The following is a 13,245-nucleotide window of genomic DNA, read 5'->3' as shown; positions in this document are numbered from 1 at the left end:
TTTTTTCTTTTGGAAGGATTGAAAGAGAGTCGATAAGAAGCCGACCATAAAGGACCGGACAGCTGTTTCACTCGGTTTTCCATTTGTATCTCCATCATATTGGAACAACCACTCAATTTTGTGCTTTGACGGGAATCTTTTTCCCCTCCACCTCTAGAGTCCTGGGTGGATGTCCCACACGGAGGTCCATCCACACGTGTCTTTTACATTAACATGGTGTTAAAAGCATCCTGTCTCGAGTGTAATGACCCTGCTTCCCACTGCTCCCACCACCCATTAATGTTTGCTGTCAGGGATATTAAACCCATAGAGAGAGAAGGAGAGAGTCTGCGAGGCAGTGGAGCGAAATATAAACCAGCGAACTCCCTAATCCCCGCTGCACCGGACCACTCGCATCCCCCGAGCTCTGCTGCTGGCTTCAGATATAAAGCAGGAGCATTTCTAACAACTCAGCACGCTGGATTGTCAGCATCCATCCATCCATCCACGTTTAATTAGTTATCACAGTCCAAGCTGAGAACTTCCTGTCCAGAGCCTCCGCCTCCATCGGTGTCATCCAGGCGTAATCTCACATGTGCTGCATCACCCCCAAGCATCTCCTCTCACGCCTGAAGAAACCACATAGCAGGTTTCCATGATTCCTGAACCTCCCCAGAAGATGAGCCTCGCTGAAAACAGCTGTTTGAGGTGGTTTATGCGTCTGACCAGGTTCCCCAACAACGCCTAGATGAGCTGCTTGAGCTGAATCCAAACACGAGCTGGGAAGTTAATGTTGTTTTCAGTATTTTTCTCACTGTCGGCAAATTGTGACACCAGAACAGTCTGAGGCGCTCAGCCTGTTGGTTTTTTGCTTGGGCCTTTTAAACACCTCACAATTTCACAGTTTCTGAAATTGAAGCCTGCAAAAATACTTATTTTCAGCAAATAGGGGAGAATTTTTATTCTTTTCCAGTGACAGATTAATCAACTCCACGGTAATGAAGCAAATGTCATCCAGCACAACAGTGTGGCTCTTCGGTGTTTTAAATAGTCCTGTGGCACAGAGGAATAACAGATATAAGGCTCTGACGCACACACACACACACACACACACACACAGGCTTGTTAGTAGGAAATATGCAATTAGCTCTTGGGCGCTGCATTATGTAATGACACCCACATTTATTTCTAATACTATATAATAAAAGTACCCCAGTCGTACATTTCAGGGAGGAGAGCAGCTTCTCGTTCAGCAACATTCAGAAACACAACACAAAGTTAACGGCCAAAAATAAACAACCGTCTTTACCTAGAAGCTTCGTCACTCGATATTTAGCAGAGTAACCTTGATTGTGTTTCACAGCTTCCATGTATATCTGCTCTCCCGATCGATACGTCATTAGCACCTTGTAAGGTCGAGGTGCTGCTGGTGGATTTCAACGAATAGTTGGACGGCCGCTGTGGAGGGAAAGATACTGCTATTCCAACTCCACGCTGTCTTCATTCTGTCTGAGCCTTCAGGCTCTTATTGTTGTTTCTCTGTCTGAATATTTATCGGCAGCATTTTTGATCTGCGGCCAAAGAAACCCTCCCAAAAAACTGCAGTACTTCTTACTAATACGTCCAGCACTGCAGACTCTTTGTGTGGAACGTTAACCACGCCGGTTATATCTGTTGGCTGTGCAGGATCTCTTGGTTTTCTTGATAATGGTTTAATTTGTCTCTTCAGTAAAATCAGTTCACGGCAGGCGTTTTTAAACCCGGAGAAGACGGTTTAATCTGTGCCGACGTGGCGTCTTTGGGAGGCGACGCGTCAGCCGGAGAAAAAGCCTCGCTGTAATCCTAACGATCTTTGGCTGCCGAGCGGCTTCTGTAATTAGCCTGCCAACCTCACAGCGCCACTGAGGGTGGGGCTTATAATCTAAAGCAAACTTGGAAGGGTTTGTGCTTGGTAATAACACGCCGGTGTCAAACCTGCAAATAAAAACTGAATGTTTGTCGTTTTTCTTAACGAGTCGGAGAGTGGCTCTAAAAGTTATTTGTTCAGAGGGTCACAGGACTCTTCACTGACGTGCGTTAAATATAAATGTTGCTCTGCATGATGAAAAGTGAAGACGGATTCAAACACAATCTTTCAACAACACAAGATTTATGTGCTGGCTCCTCGGTACAGAACTGGCTGCAGGCTGTTGATACAATATTTATTTATTTGGTTATTTATTCTTCTTAACTGGTCTCCACTGGATGTTGGTATACCTGCTCAGAGGTGTGGGCCAATTCAAACTCAGGCGAGTTACCTCTAAGACCGCTCGGAGTTGCATGGTTTGGTCAGTTTTAATTTGACTGCCTTTAAAAAGTGTAACAGATAATATATAGCTGATACAATGTAACATCATTATGCAAAAATTAACCTTTAAATAATAACCGTATGAGATTAAAATGAATAAACAGTGATTAGCTGAGCACATGGATATCTAACCATTTACCGAGGTCGAGCTCATTCTCTTCTTGCAGCTGACTGAGAACATTTCTAAAATATAAAGAAAAAACTTCAGTAAAGTCTGAAAAGTTTTCTCTGCGGAGTTTTACGAACCTATGGAAAAAAGAAAGATGATTGAGTAATGAGTAAAACTGCTCTCACGTGATTTGTTTAGTGGGTCTGTGCAGAAACGGTTAAACACTGATAACCAAGCAGAAGTGATTGTGCTGATCCTGGGTATCAGAAACCAGCTGCTGTCAAAACCACAGAACACATTTACACTGCAGTCCAACAGACACTCACTTGTTTCCCAGCCTGTTATATCTAGCTTTTCTCTCTCTTGACATGTTTCCCATCTGACTTTGTGCTTTCAACTGCTGAATAAAAGCAGAAGCACCGCTCTAGGAGTGATGCAAAAAGATGCAAGCAATCCATACAGCAGTCAGCTGCAGAGCAACTCCACAAAACTTACACAAACTAAAAACTACCAAACTGCCAGCTGCTGTGACCATCCTGCAACTTTAGCCTGTCAACATCCAACATGGGCTGAAGCTAAACGGTCACGGGGGGGTTGGGGGTTTCTTCCAGGAGTGGAAGGACTCCCTTTTACCAGGTTCAGGGACAACAGGGGGCTATGAGATCTTAAGGATATGTTGGGTTCTGGTTATTCGACCTACATGCTGCCAACGGAGCGGGGTCATTATTCTGGTTACAGTGACATAAAGATCTATCTGTTCTTATCTTATTCAAGACCTTGTGTGTCAAAGAGGTTAAAAAGTCTTGTGATGCATGACTGTGTATCCCCGTTGGGTCGTTGGACACTGATGATGATTAGCAGCAAGCTCAGCAGTCGGATTATCCTAACTTGTATCTCGTACTGTGTGTTGGCTGCTCTAAAGTCGTGGTGAAAGGGTTAAGCCTGCAGGTGTGTGTGTGTTTCAAACCTGGAGTTGAGGTTAGCACAGTACAACTGTTCCCTTTGAATGCAGTTCTGATCTGATGCTTTTGGATGTCAGTCAGTATTTCAGTTTGTTACGTGCAGCGGATGCTTCCTGCAGCGTCTGCCTTCGTTCCTCAGACAGACGAAGTGATCAAAAGTCCTGACCTGTGTGATGTCACGTATGAGACGAAGGAGAAAAAAGGCTAACTGTCTAAAGTCAAGAGGACGCTTTGTTTACAGCCACAGTTCTCCCCGGGCCTCGTGTCTGTATGATTTCCTCAGCGTGTCGTCTGCCTCTCTGCTCTCAGTCGCGCTGAGCTTCTCGCACATTTGTGTAGCTGTCAGTCATGTGAGTCAGCCTTCATCATCGTCATCCCCCTGTACCGTCCCCCCGGGCCGACTGCTGTGGCGCGATGGGTCGAGGTCACGATGTAACCTCATCAGACAGCTCAGCGGGAGGGATGAGGGGGAGCGAGCAGGCGGAGGCTCGTGCGTCGCTGCTAAACAGTCCTGACCTTCCAGGAAATATTCCCAATCAAAACAGTGTCGCTTTCCCCCCCTGAGTATCCAAAAAATGGCGACATCAGTCTGTCACCGTTTTGGGCCCGTGGCCCGAAATATCTTGACTGACATGATGGCAGGTCTCTTGATAGTCATCGATCCCTCAACTGCCAGCTGAGTCAGTTCGTGATGGGACACGAGCGCCATCGGACTCGTTTTTGACCACGACACGAATGAACGTTCAGACGGTGGAAAAATGAGCTATAGCCACAAGTTTACCACAGGTATATAAAATGCGTAGCCACACAGTCCGCCTGTACTAACGTTTGTAAAGAGCAGGTCGTTCTAAGGCAGCGGTCCCCAACCCCCGGGCCACGGGGCTGCGAGAGTTGAGGCTCTGGTGTGAAATTTATGGTTTTCAGGGGTTTTATCGTGAACTCTGTTTCCCCGGGTCTTTCCCGTGTTGTAGTTGTGCGTCTTATTTTGAAAGAAATATTTACGCATTACCATAGCAACCAGAGAGCATTAAGGGGCAGAGAGGAGGACGTTACTCTGAATGTTGTTGGCACATTTCAGGAGGACGCTGCTAATAAAGTTACACAGTTACACAGTAAATTCACGTTTATTATTATATTTACAGAATACCGCAGCTTTTGTCTCGGTCGTATCATTTTATTTTGTTGTGTTTATCCTGCTGGTCTAAAGAGTATGGAAGCCCGTTTCTGCCACTAAATAAAAACAAAAAAACTAGTATCCATAACTCGAAATTTCGAGTTTTCTCGAAATTTCAAATTAGCTCTGCCAATCAAAACTCTACGTGAATGAGGTCGCTTTCTTGTTACCCGGAAGCATATGGCGCAGAGGAACGCGCACTCAAAAACGGATCCCAACAAATTGGCGCTTTCGCGAGTACGTTTGGTGATAGTAACACCATGTGATTCAGCTAATAACACAAGGATTTCATCATTTTTGAAGCCAGGCTGAAAACACTCAGCAATCTGTGCATTCACGACTGGATGCTTCAGCTTCCGGGTAACGAGGAAATGACGTCATTCACGTAGATTACTGATTGGCAGCGCTAACTCGAGTTACTTTTCTCAAATTTTTGAGTTAATAAGTCAAAATTTTGAGTTAATAAATTGAAATTTCGAGTTAATATGTCGAAATTTTGAGAAAATAACTCGAAATTTTGAGTTATGATCCTTTTTTTTTTTTTTTTTTTTTTAGTGGCGGAAACGGGCTTCCATAAAAGAGCCTACCGAGGGGCGGGGCACTTAAACAGCTTTAATCTGATTGGCGTTTGACGTCAAGAATAGAAAAAACTGAGCTTTTAATTACACTGGACTCATTATCCACAATGTTACGATGTGATCACCCTCCATCCGAGCATCTGTGAGACGGGAAATATTTTAAGTGACCGAAAGAAAGAAAAATCCAACTCTGTTTGATTTTCTTTGGAGGGTTAAACACAGCAGCTTCGTGCAGGTTTTACACACTTAAAGACGCCATTATGGATCTGTGTTTTTAAGGCTTAGTATCAGTGTTCCCGCGTTGTGGTGAGGCACACTTTGCCGACGACACTGTTCCAGCGATCTACAGTTAGTGCCAAGATGTGCAGCAAACTGCCAAAAACAGGAAGAAGATGGCTTCTGGCAGCCAGACAGAAAAAAGAAACCCCAAAAATAGCTTTCACAAATGTTTTATGAGTAAAGAAACGTAGAAAAGCCAATTATTTGGTCTCAAGGATGCTGAGAAACTTTAATGGTAGAATGTGAGTGTGGTTTATAAAACCCTCCCGAACGCAGCTTGAATTTTGAAACTCCTCTCTGATTGGTTAGACTCGCAGCCTCCATGTTGTTTGATTCAGCTGTCGATTCTCGCCGTGAGTTAAAAGCATAAATTTATTGCATCTGAACGGCAGCCAAACTCACCGAAGACGGCTCTTAAAAAATAGCAAGATTGATGTAAGAAATATTTTGGCTAATGCAATTATATGAACGGTGCACGGCGAGTCCGTCGGGAATAACAAGGTCAGCATGTTCTGCCAGTTCTTATATCGTGAATTAATTCCACTCCATACATTTTTATTCTCTTATTTTCTTCTCAGCCTTTGCTTCATCGTGTTTCTGCAAGCTCCCCTCTTCACCCACACTCGTCATTAAAAGCTACAATATACATGTTTTTACCTTCAGGGTTGACGGGTAATTGTTGTTGATAACCAATTTCTGTGCCCACAGTAGCAGAAAATAAACCAGAGGGCAATGTGGGCTGCATTTTAATGACCGAGCAGGAAGTAAGGACCCAGAGGCAGAATCTAAATAACACCAGCGAGGAAGGACGGAGTTGGATGGGAGGACGGAGGCGATCGAGGCGTGCGTGAGAACACTCGCACTCTATCCAGGTCCAATAAAGGTTATGGTGACATCTCCACGTGGGAGATGTGAGGTGTGCTATGAGAACAGGTGCTGTGGCCTTTGCTATAGGTTAACCTGACATCATGTACACACACAGACTGGTTTCCATCACTTCACATAGCATCAGTATTGACTTCTCATTCATTATTTGGTTGTAAGTCTTTAAGGTGGGTGGGGTGCAATGAGATGTATGCCACATGAAGGGCAGAACGCCCTGCAGAACGCCGCGCTGTCACATGGCGATCAGCCTCACTCGCTCTGCATGAATCGTGCAGCTGACTGGTGTATCTGCTCATAGCAGATGTGCACAAATAAAATGTGGGAAAAACACTTCTTTCTAAAAACGTCTGTGCGCGTTAGCTCTGTGGACATGCAGTTCACGAGCTGTTGATCCTCGAGGTTGTTGCTTGTGTGGAGCTTCACGAGTGTGTCAGCGTTTGTTGATCTGGAAGCCGAATGTGGAACCTGTTAGAAAACATCTGTCAGTCCGAGCCCCGAGGACAGAGAGCAAAGACGTGACACGAACTGATATTCATGGCCGAACGCTGTGTGGGAATACTCTTGTTTAGTGTGTGTGTGTGTGTGTGTGTGTGAAGTGAATGCACTCAGTGATGTAATATCCCAAACACAGATTCTTCTTCTGACTCCACCAGCTTCCTGGCTGCGTTCCACTGTCTGAATATGGATAATATGGAAAACCTGTTTCAAATGCCTCGTCTCAGGTATTTGTTCCCAAAGTCAGGACTGGACACGGTTTGGTTTTGTTAGAATCTGTCACGAGGTTTGGTCCTGCTCATTAGAGGATGTCTGTAAAATGCTAATGATGAATGAGCGATGGCTCTGTTGTATTCAGGTGTAGCTCGGAGCTATGACAGGAATCCAGCACGCAGAGCCTTTGAACAGCAGGCAGGTTTGGCACCGTTCCCCATTCAGGTGAGCTAGCTTCAGGCATGCTGGCTCATCATCATGCCTGACGGTTAGCCTCTTGGAACGGAGCCACTGGAAATGAAATTACCTGATGTGACACGTGAAAAAGGTCTGAAAAGGCTTCAGGCAGCAGGTGATATCAGTGAATCACCACTGCAGTCAGGTACAGGCTTTTAGAATGCTACATGCAGACATATTAGCATTAGCATAGGTAACACGTTTAATTTTGACATGATAAAAATTAGTGTTTATATCTATTTAAAAATATAATCGTCTGTGCTCTTTGTGGCATTTGATGAGATATATGATTTTTTTTAGCAACATATCTTTTGAATGGCTGAAAAATTAGCTAGCTGTTTACTGCTAGCTAGCTGTTTACTGCTAGCTAGCTGTTGGCTATCCTCTGAAAAGTGCTTTAAAAATGTTTGGTGGTCCCCCCAACTTAGCAAAGAAGGCTCGTCCGTTTGCAATGACTGCATATTTATGCTGTAAGATTTTGCGGCATTTTTTAGTTTTTGTTTTTTTCCCCAATATTACTTATTGATCTTGTTCAGAAACATCAGCACCAGCTCTTCATCATTTGATATCGACTTCTTTTTTTTTTCCAGTGTTTTTTGGAGACGATTTTTTTGCAGAAGCTCAACAATTTCTATTTTTTTTTATTTTTGCATCTCAAAAAAATGTGAACTTCATGCCATTTTTTGCAGCACGCTTGGTGTGTAATGAAACACGCAACTTTTTGACAGCTGCTCTCCATCGAGGTGTGAACACCTCTGCACTCTCTACAGGAGGCAACTAGACTTGTTCAGGCTGAAGCACCTGGGGAGGGATTCAGTGGCTGATCGCTGGTGTCGTAAGCCACCACGTCTGGTCACTGGTAGGCATTCAGTGGACATCGATGGCTTCAGAGGACAACCCCCACGAGAGGCTGAATACCTCGGACTGAAGAAGCTGATTGGATGAGAGGTGAAACTTAAAGAAGTCCAGTTCTTCTCAGGACTAGTGTGACCTGGACGGAAGACCTACGCAGATAAACACTCAAACCTTTATCAGGATACAGCAGCAGGTTTTTCTTCGGCCAACAAACTTTGATATTCGTTACGAAGCATTAATAAAAATAATAAACCAGGAATGTTCTCATTTCATTTTTCATTCAGTAGCACGATCACATTTTGAGACGTACAGCACGTGTGTGTTCAGTCATACTTCAGACCAGATGTTTCCTCTCGTTCTTTTATTATCACTGTGAAATATTACTTTTTACTTCATATAATTTCGATCATTAGTTAATGACTCTGTGAGATCATTGGTTTAAATATGCTGCTTCTAAACATGGAGCCAGAAGGCAGAACAACACCCACGCGGCTCTGCAGTCAGACCATATGCTGGCGTGCGGCGCCGTGTGGGCACGCACTCAGATACATCCCTGCCTCCATCAACCTTTCACCTCTGAGACAATACAGGGTTTGCTGTTCAACCATCTTGGGTGGAGCCAAGTGTAAATGTCAGAATTAAGCGTCACTCAGGGAGAATAAAGGTTTATTTTTAAAACTGTGAATCATGAAGCAATGAGCGTTATGGGTGTTTTACAGCGATTTTACTTCTTCTTCATGATATCGCGTCATTATTTGAGATAACTCCACAGTTCTGTCATGTTTTGGGGGCGTTTGCATTATTAGCAGCTGCCTCTGTACATGTTCCAGCTGGTCCAGGCTGACCTGCAGGACTGAGCTCTGCTCCACTTTGTGCTGTCAGCTGCGAGGCTGGCTGTCATCTGTAGGATGCTGCGTGTTATTAGGATTATCACATGGTGGCAGAGGACCGGCCGAGCTCCGGGGGCTTTGCTAAGTGCAAACCACTCGCTTTCTCAAAAGCCTCTGTTGCTCGACATTTTGGCAGGACGAGCCGTGACAGCGGAGGAGGAAGACGAAGGGGAGGAGGCGGACTTGAACTTTTCAAACGTGCACACCGCAATGACACGGGCGAGAACAAAGGCAGACGAGGCAGCTGTGGTGTCGGTACAGCAGCTGCTCCTCGGAGGCCACACTGCAAGATCTGGCTGCTGAACCTGAAGTGTGATAAAATGCTGCGTCAGCCTCTGAGAAGCGGCGTGTGATTAAACCGGCTTTGGGCGGTCCTCGTTATTAACCCCTCGTCTCTGTGTCTCTGTGTGTCTGCAGGCAGTGGAAACAAATCTGGCCTCCAAAGACAGTCACTGGGTGTTCGTCAACGAGGTAAGTCACACGAGACATTCAGAGCACGTGACACGAGCGTTCTCCATCAGTGAACTTCTGATAGCAGGAAGTCCATCGTTCCCGACTTCCTGTGCTGTGAAACAGGGCAGAACCAATGGGGCCCTGAGGAAATGTGAACTCGTGCTTTTGATAGATGAGGTCCAATCATTAGATATAAGTCAGTTCTCAGACTAGTTTAGATTGGAGTAAATTACATTGTTCATTGTTTTGTTTACAAGAGGCAGCCAATCCGGAGTAAGGTGGCTTAAAGGTAGAATGGCTTTTAATGAAACTAAGACGGCTTGTTTCAGACACCAGATGGATCAAGAGACTGAAGCAGGGAATCATGCAAAGCTACTCTAGTAGAGTCCAAGAATAGAAATAAGCTGCCAGCTGTCAATCAATTAGCCTTTTTTCAAGCATCCCTCAATATTTTTTTTTATTTTTATCAATTACATTTGTTTTGGGTTTTTTCAGTTTTAGAATTTTGTTGTTAGCTTTTCAAATACTTATTTATGCTGTTTTGGCAGCTAGTTTGAAGCTGACTGTAACACATGAACACGCTCATTTAATCCCGATATTGTCAGGATTACTCACTGCCAGCAGATTAGACATGTGACCCTCCCGTCTCCAGACAGCTGACCAGAGCCGGCTACACAACAGCTGGTTAAACCAGTTAGTGTTAGCTGTGAGGCCCTTAAATATCAAACTTTCCCTCTGATAACCAGTTTCATTCCAGCAACGTTAGATAAAACAGCCACGCCCCACCTCAGTATCACTGTCATCGGACAGAAGTGAGCTTCGCTGACTCTTCCACTCATGTTGGACTCCTTTGACAAAGACTTACGGCCTCCTGCAGCCATCTTTTATGCTTTGTGCTGTTCTTTGCTCTTTAACAAATCTCCTGTAGTTCTGGTCTAACTGGGGCAATAGCGACGTCTGTGCTAACCTCTTTAGCTTGTTGCTTTAACCGTTTCTCCCGACACGTCTGCATCAGTTTGGATAAAATCCCAGCTCGATTTAAATGTTGCTCTGAAAAGAACACAAATGAGCTCCTTTAAAGCATCATTTACATCACAGCGCGCCAAAAACTACCGAACTACCAAACTTGGTTTCCTCTGGAAAAGTTTTCTCGCCATGTCGGCTTTGAGTTTTGATGATGTTGCTTTCATTACGGCTGATTTTGGACCAGAAGAGCGGGGACGAGCTGCACAGAGAACAAAAAGGCAGATAAGTTAAAGAGCCCCGTCCTGTGTGCTTGTTCTGATGGAAACCATTTATAGGTGGGATACAAACACAAGCTGAGTGGGTTTGTTGCCGCCTCTCTCCAGCGGCTGGCTTTTTTTCTCCCCTCTGACGGGGATCGGCGAGCGTGGGCAACTTTCCATGCTGGAAGTAAAATTGAAATGATTGGAGGTGAAAAGAGAAAATGACAGCACCCTCCACCGCAGCTGGGATTGTGTTCAGTCACAAAATACCGACATCTCCAGAGCCGCGACTTCTCCCGACTTGCCCTCTCTTGCCAACTGGTTACAGGTTTTTTTTATAGTTTTAAATTATCTTTCCTTTTTAATTGCTCACTCTGCTCTCCCAGTATCAATCTTAAAGCGGCGACCCAGCCAATTAACTGAGCTGACAAGTGTTAACAGCATAATTCAGAGATGGCTGTTGGTGTCGTCTGCTGAAGGCTGAATACAAAAACCTCAGAGCTTTACTTTCAATGCCAGATTCCCTTTCCCCCCATTTTTCAGCTCCCAGCTTGGTAACAGCCTCCTCATTCACTTCAAATTATCTCCTTTATTTCAAAGTCATCATTCAGCTAATTACTGCGTTTTTAATTAACCAGAAGATCGAAACAATGTTCAGATCCTGCAGCGTGTTTGGGCTTTTTGGCACATTAGACTGGTGATCACACATGTTTCCTTTGATAAACACGCCCGTGCGTCTCGTCCTTCCACACTGTGTATGTATAATATCCTGCACCCATCAAAGGAAATTATTTAAATCATTCAGAATTTTTTATTGCTCATTTTTTCCACTTTGCCACCTCCTCTTCTCCTTCCAATATGCTTTTAATTAGATTAACAGCAAATTATGATGTTTACATAGAAATATTCCTCAAAATATTCCAGTTATCTTCATTAATGTGGGATTTAAACTTCCTATGAAAGGAAGTGGGGAAACTCAGTCTACTGCATGTATGATTTCTGGAATTCCTAATTATCCAAATTTAGCTGGAGGAACATTTGCAGCCAATCAGGTTCATTGGCAGCAGGTTAGTGATTGGATATAAAAAGAGCCTTAGAGAGGCACCGTTTCAGAAGTAAAACTGGGACGCGGTCTCAGACAAAAAAATATCAGGTCTCAGGAAAAAAGTTGTCAGGTCTCTGAGACCTGACGACTTTTTTCCTGAGACCTGAGGATGTCCTAAAATGTACATTTTACTGGTGGGGATTTGGTCCTTCACTTATGTGGTATAGGAGTTTTGTGGGTTTCCAGTTTCATCTCTTAACCGGGGAGCAGTCTAGGAGTCCAGTTGCGCTTCGGAGGATATTTGTTTCCATCCACCTCTATCTGCCTTCATGACCATAGGTGGGGGTAGGACCGCAGATTGACCAGCAAGCTTCACTGTCACGTTTCTCTCTTCATCACATCTGACATTCACATATCTATGCATCTATCAGTCGCTCGCTCCGCTCTCCCCTCATCGCAGCAACTCATTCCCAACCTGGAGTTTGCACCCCAGTCTTCTGTGGCTGTGTCACAGTGGGCTTCATGGTGGTGGGCTCTAGTGTAAGCAGATGACATCCAGAGCATTTTCTTACTTTTTCACGAATGCAAACCACATGAAGCATGTTGGTGCGAACCTTACAGGTAAAGATGGACCTTTTCCATAGATAAGAGCAGCACCAGCTTCCTTGTTACCATGGTGCCTCCTCCCCCTAATTCCTCCACACAAACATGTGAAATCGGCTCTCCAGCCTCCAACCTGCTTCATAAATACCGTTCTGTCCTTGTTCCCCACTTTGCTCTAAAGTTTTAGCAGCCTCTGTGTGTAGTGTGTCACCGAGCTCAGGCAGGTAACAGAGGCAGTTTCAAGTCCTGGTGGCGGCGCAGTGAGATGTCAGATGTCCTGCCAGCAGGTAGACACTGCCGACCAGCTAATTTCCATTTCCTTCCTCTTTCCTTCTTCCCGTCTGCTGTCAGCACCTCCCCGCGAAAAGACTTTCACCTTCATTGTGTAACGCAGACCCACAAAAACACACCACAACAACAGCTGAACAAAAACTCCAGAGTGATTTTAAACGCAGCGACATGAAGGTTACAGTTCGTTTGAAATGGATTATTAATTATTAACTATTAAAAGGCCTCAGACTAGGTTTTTCAGTTATAAATTCATCCTTTAAGCCGCCAGTTTAAATTAAAATTATTATCATAATACTTCTGGTCAGATTTACATTTAGATTAAACAGTTTCCAGAAATCTCCATTCAGATGCTGGCAGACTTTTCCCCCGATTATCTCATCGATGGCAAACGCAGGGCTGAAAATACAAAGTGCAAACCAAGTGTAAGTGAATCAGTCTCCACAGACTGTTTACAGCTGGTCTCTATAGCTAATCTCCCCCTTTATAAAAACTGTACAGGAGTGTTTTTATAACGCTTCTGTTTAAAATGTTCTAAGGCTCAAAGTTATCCATTAAGAGCCATTAGCTGTCTGCTAGACTTCTCAGGTCATTGCAGTCCCTGAACCGGACCTCTGTGGTGCCATC

The 13,245-nt window shown here is 44.4% G+C and overlaps 1 protein-coding gene across 4 annotated transcripts in view; it reads left to right on the top strand.

Annotated features, from left to right (window-relative positions):
- The window catches only part of grid1b (glutamate receptor, ionotropic, delta 1b), a 558,563-nt gene that overhangs the window by 462,667 nt on the left and 82,651 nt on the right, over positions 1–13,245 (top strand). For all 4 annotated transcript variants that reach the window (XM_040014037.1, XM_040014036.1, XM_040014039.1 and 1 more), the window contains one exon: positions 9,421–9,474. In XM_040014037.1, the coding sequence (XP_039869971.1) occupies positions 9,421–9,474 (54 nt within the window). The remainder of the gene's footprint in view (positions 1–9,420; positions 9,475–13,245) is intronic.

This window comes from Simochromis diagramma, unplaced genomic scaffold, assembly GCF_900408965.1.
Source record: "Simochromis diagramma unplaced genomic scaffold, fSimDia1.1 OVJJ01000669.1, whole genome shotgun sequence".
NCBI lineage: Eukaryota > Metazoa > Chordata > Actinopteri > Cichliformes > Cichlidae > Simochromis > Simochromis diagramma.
Note: the sequence above shows the minus strand (reverse complement) of the source record. Positions and strands in the feature narration are given on the sequence as shown.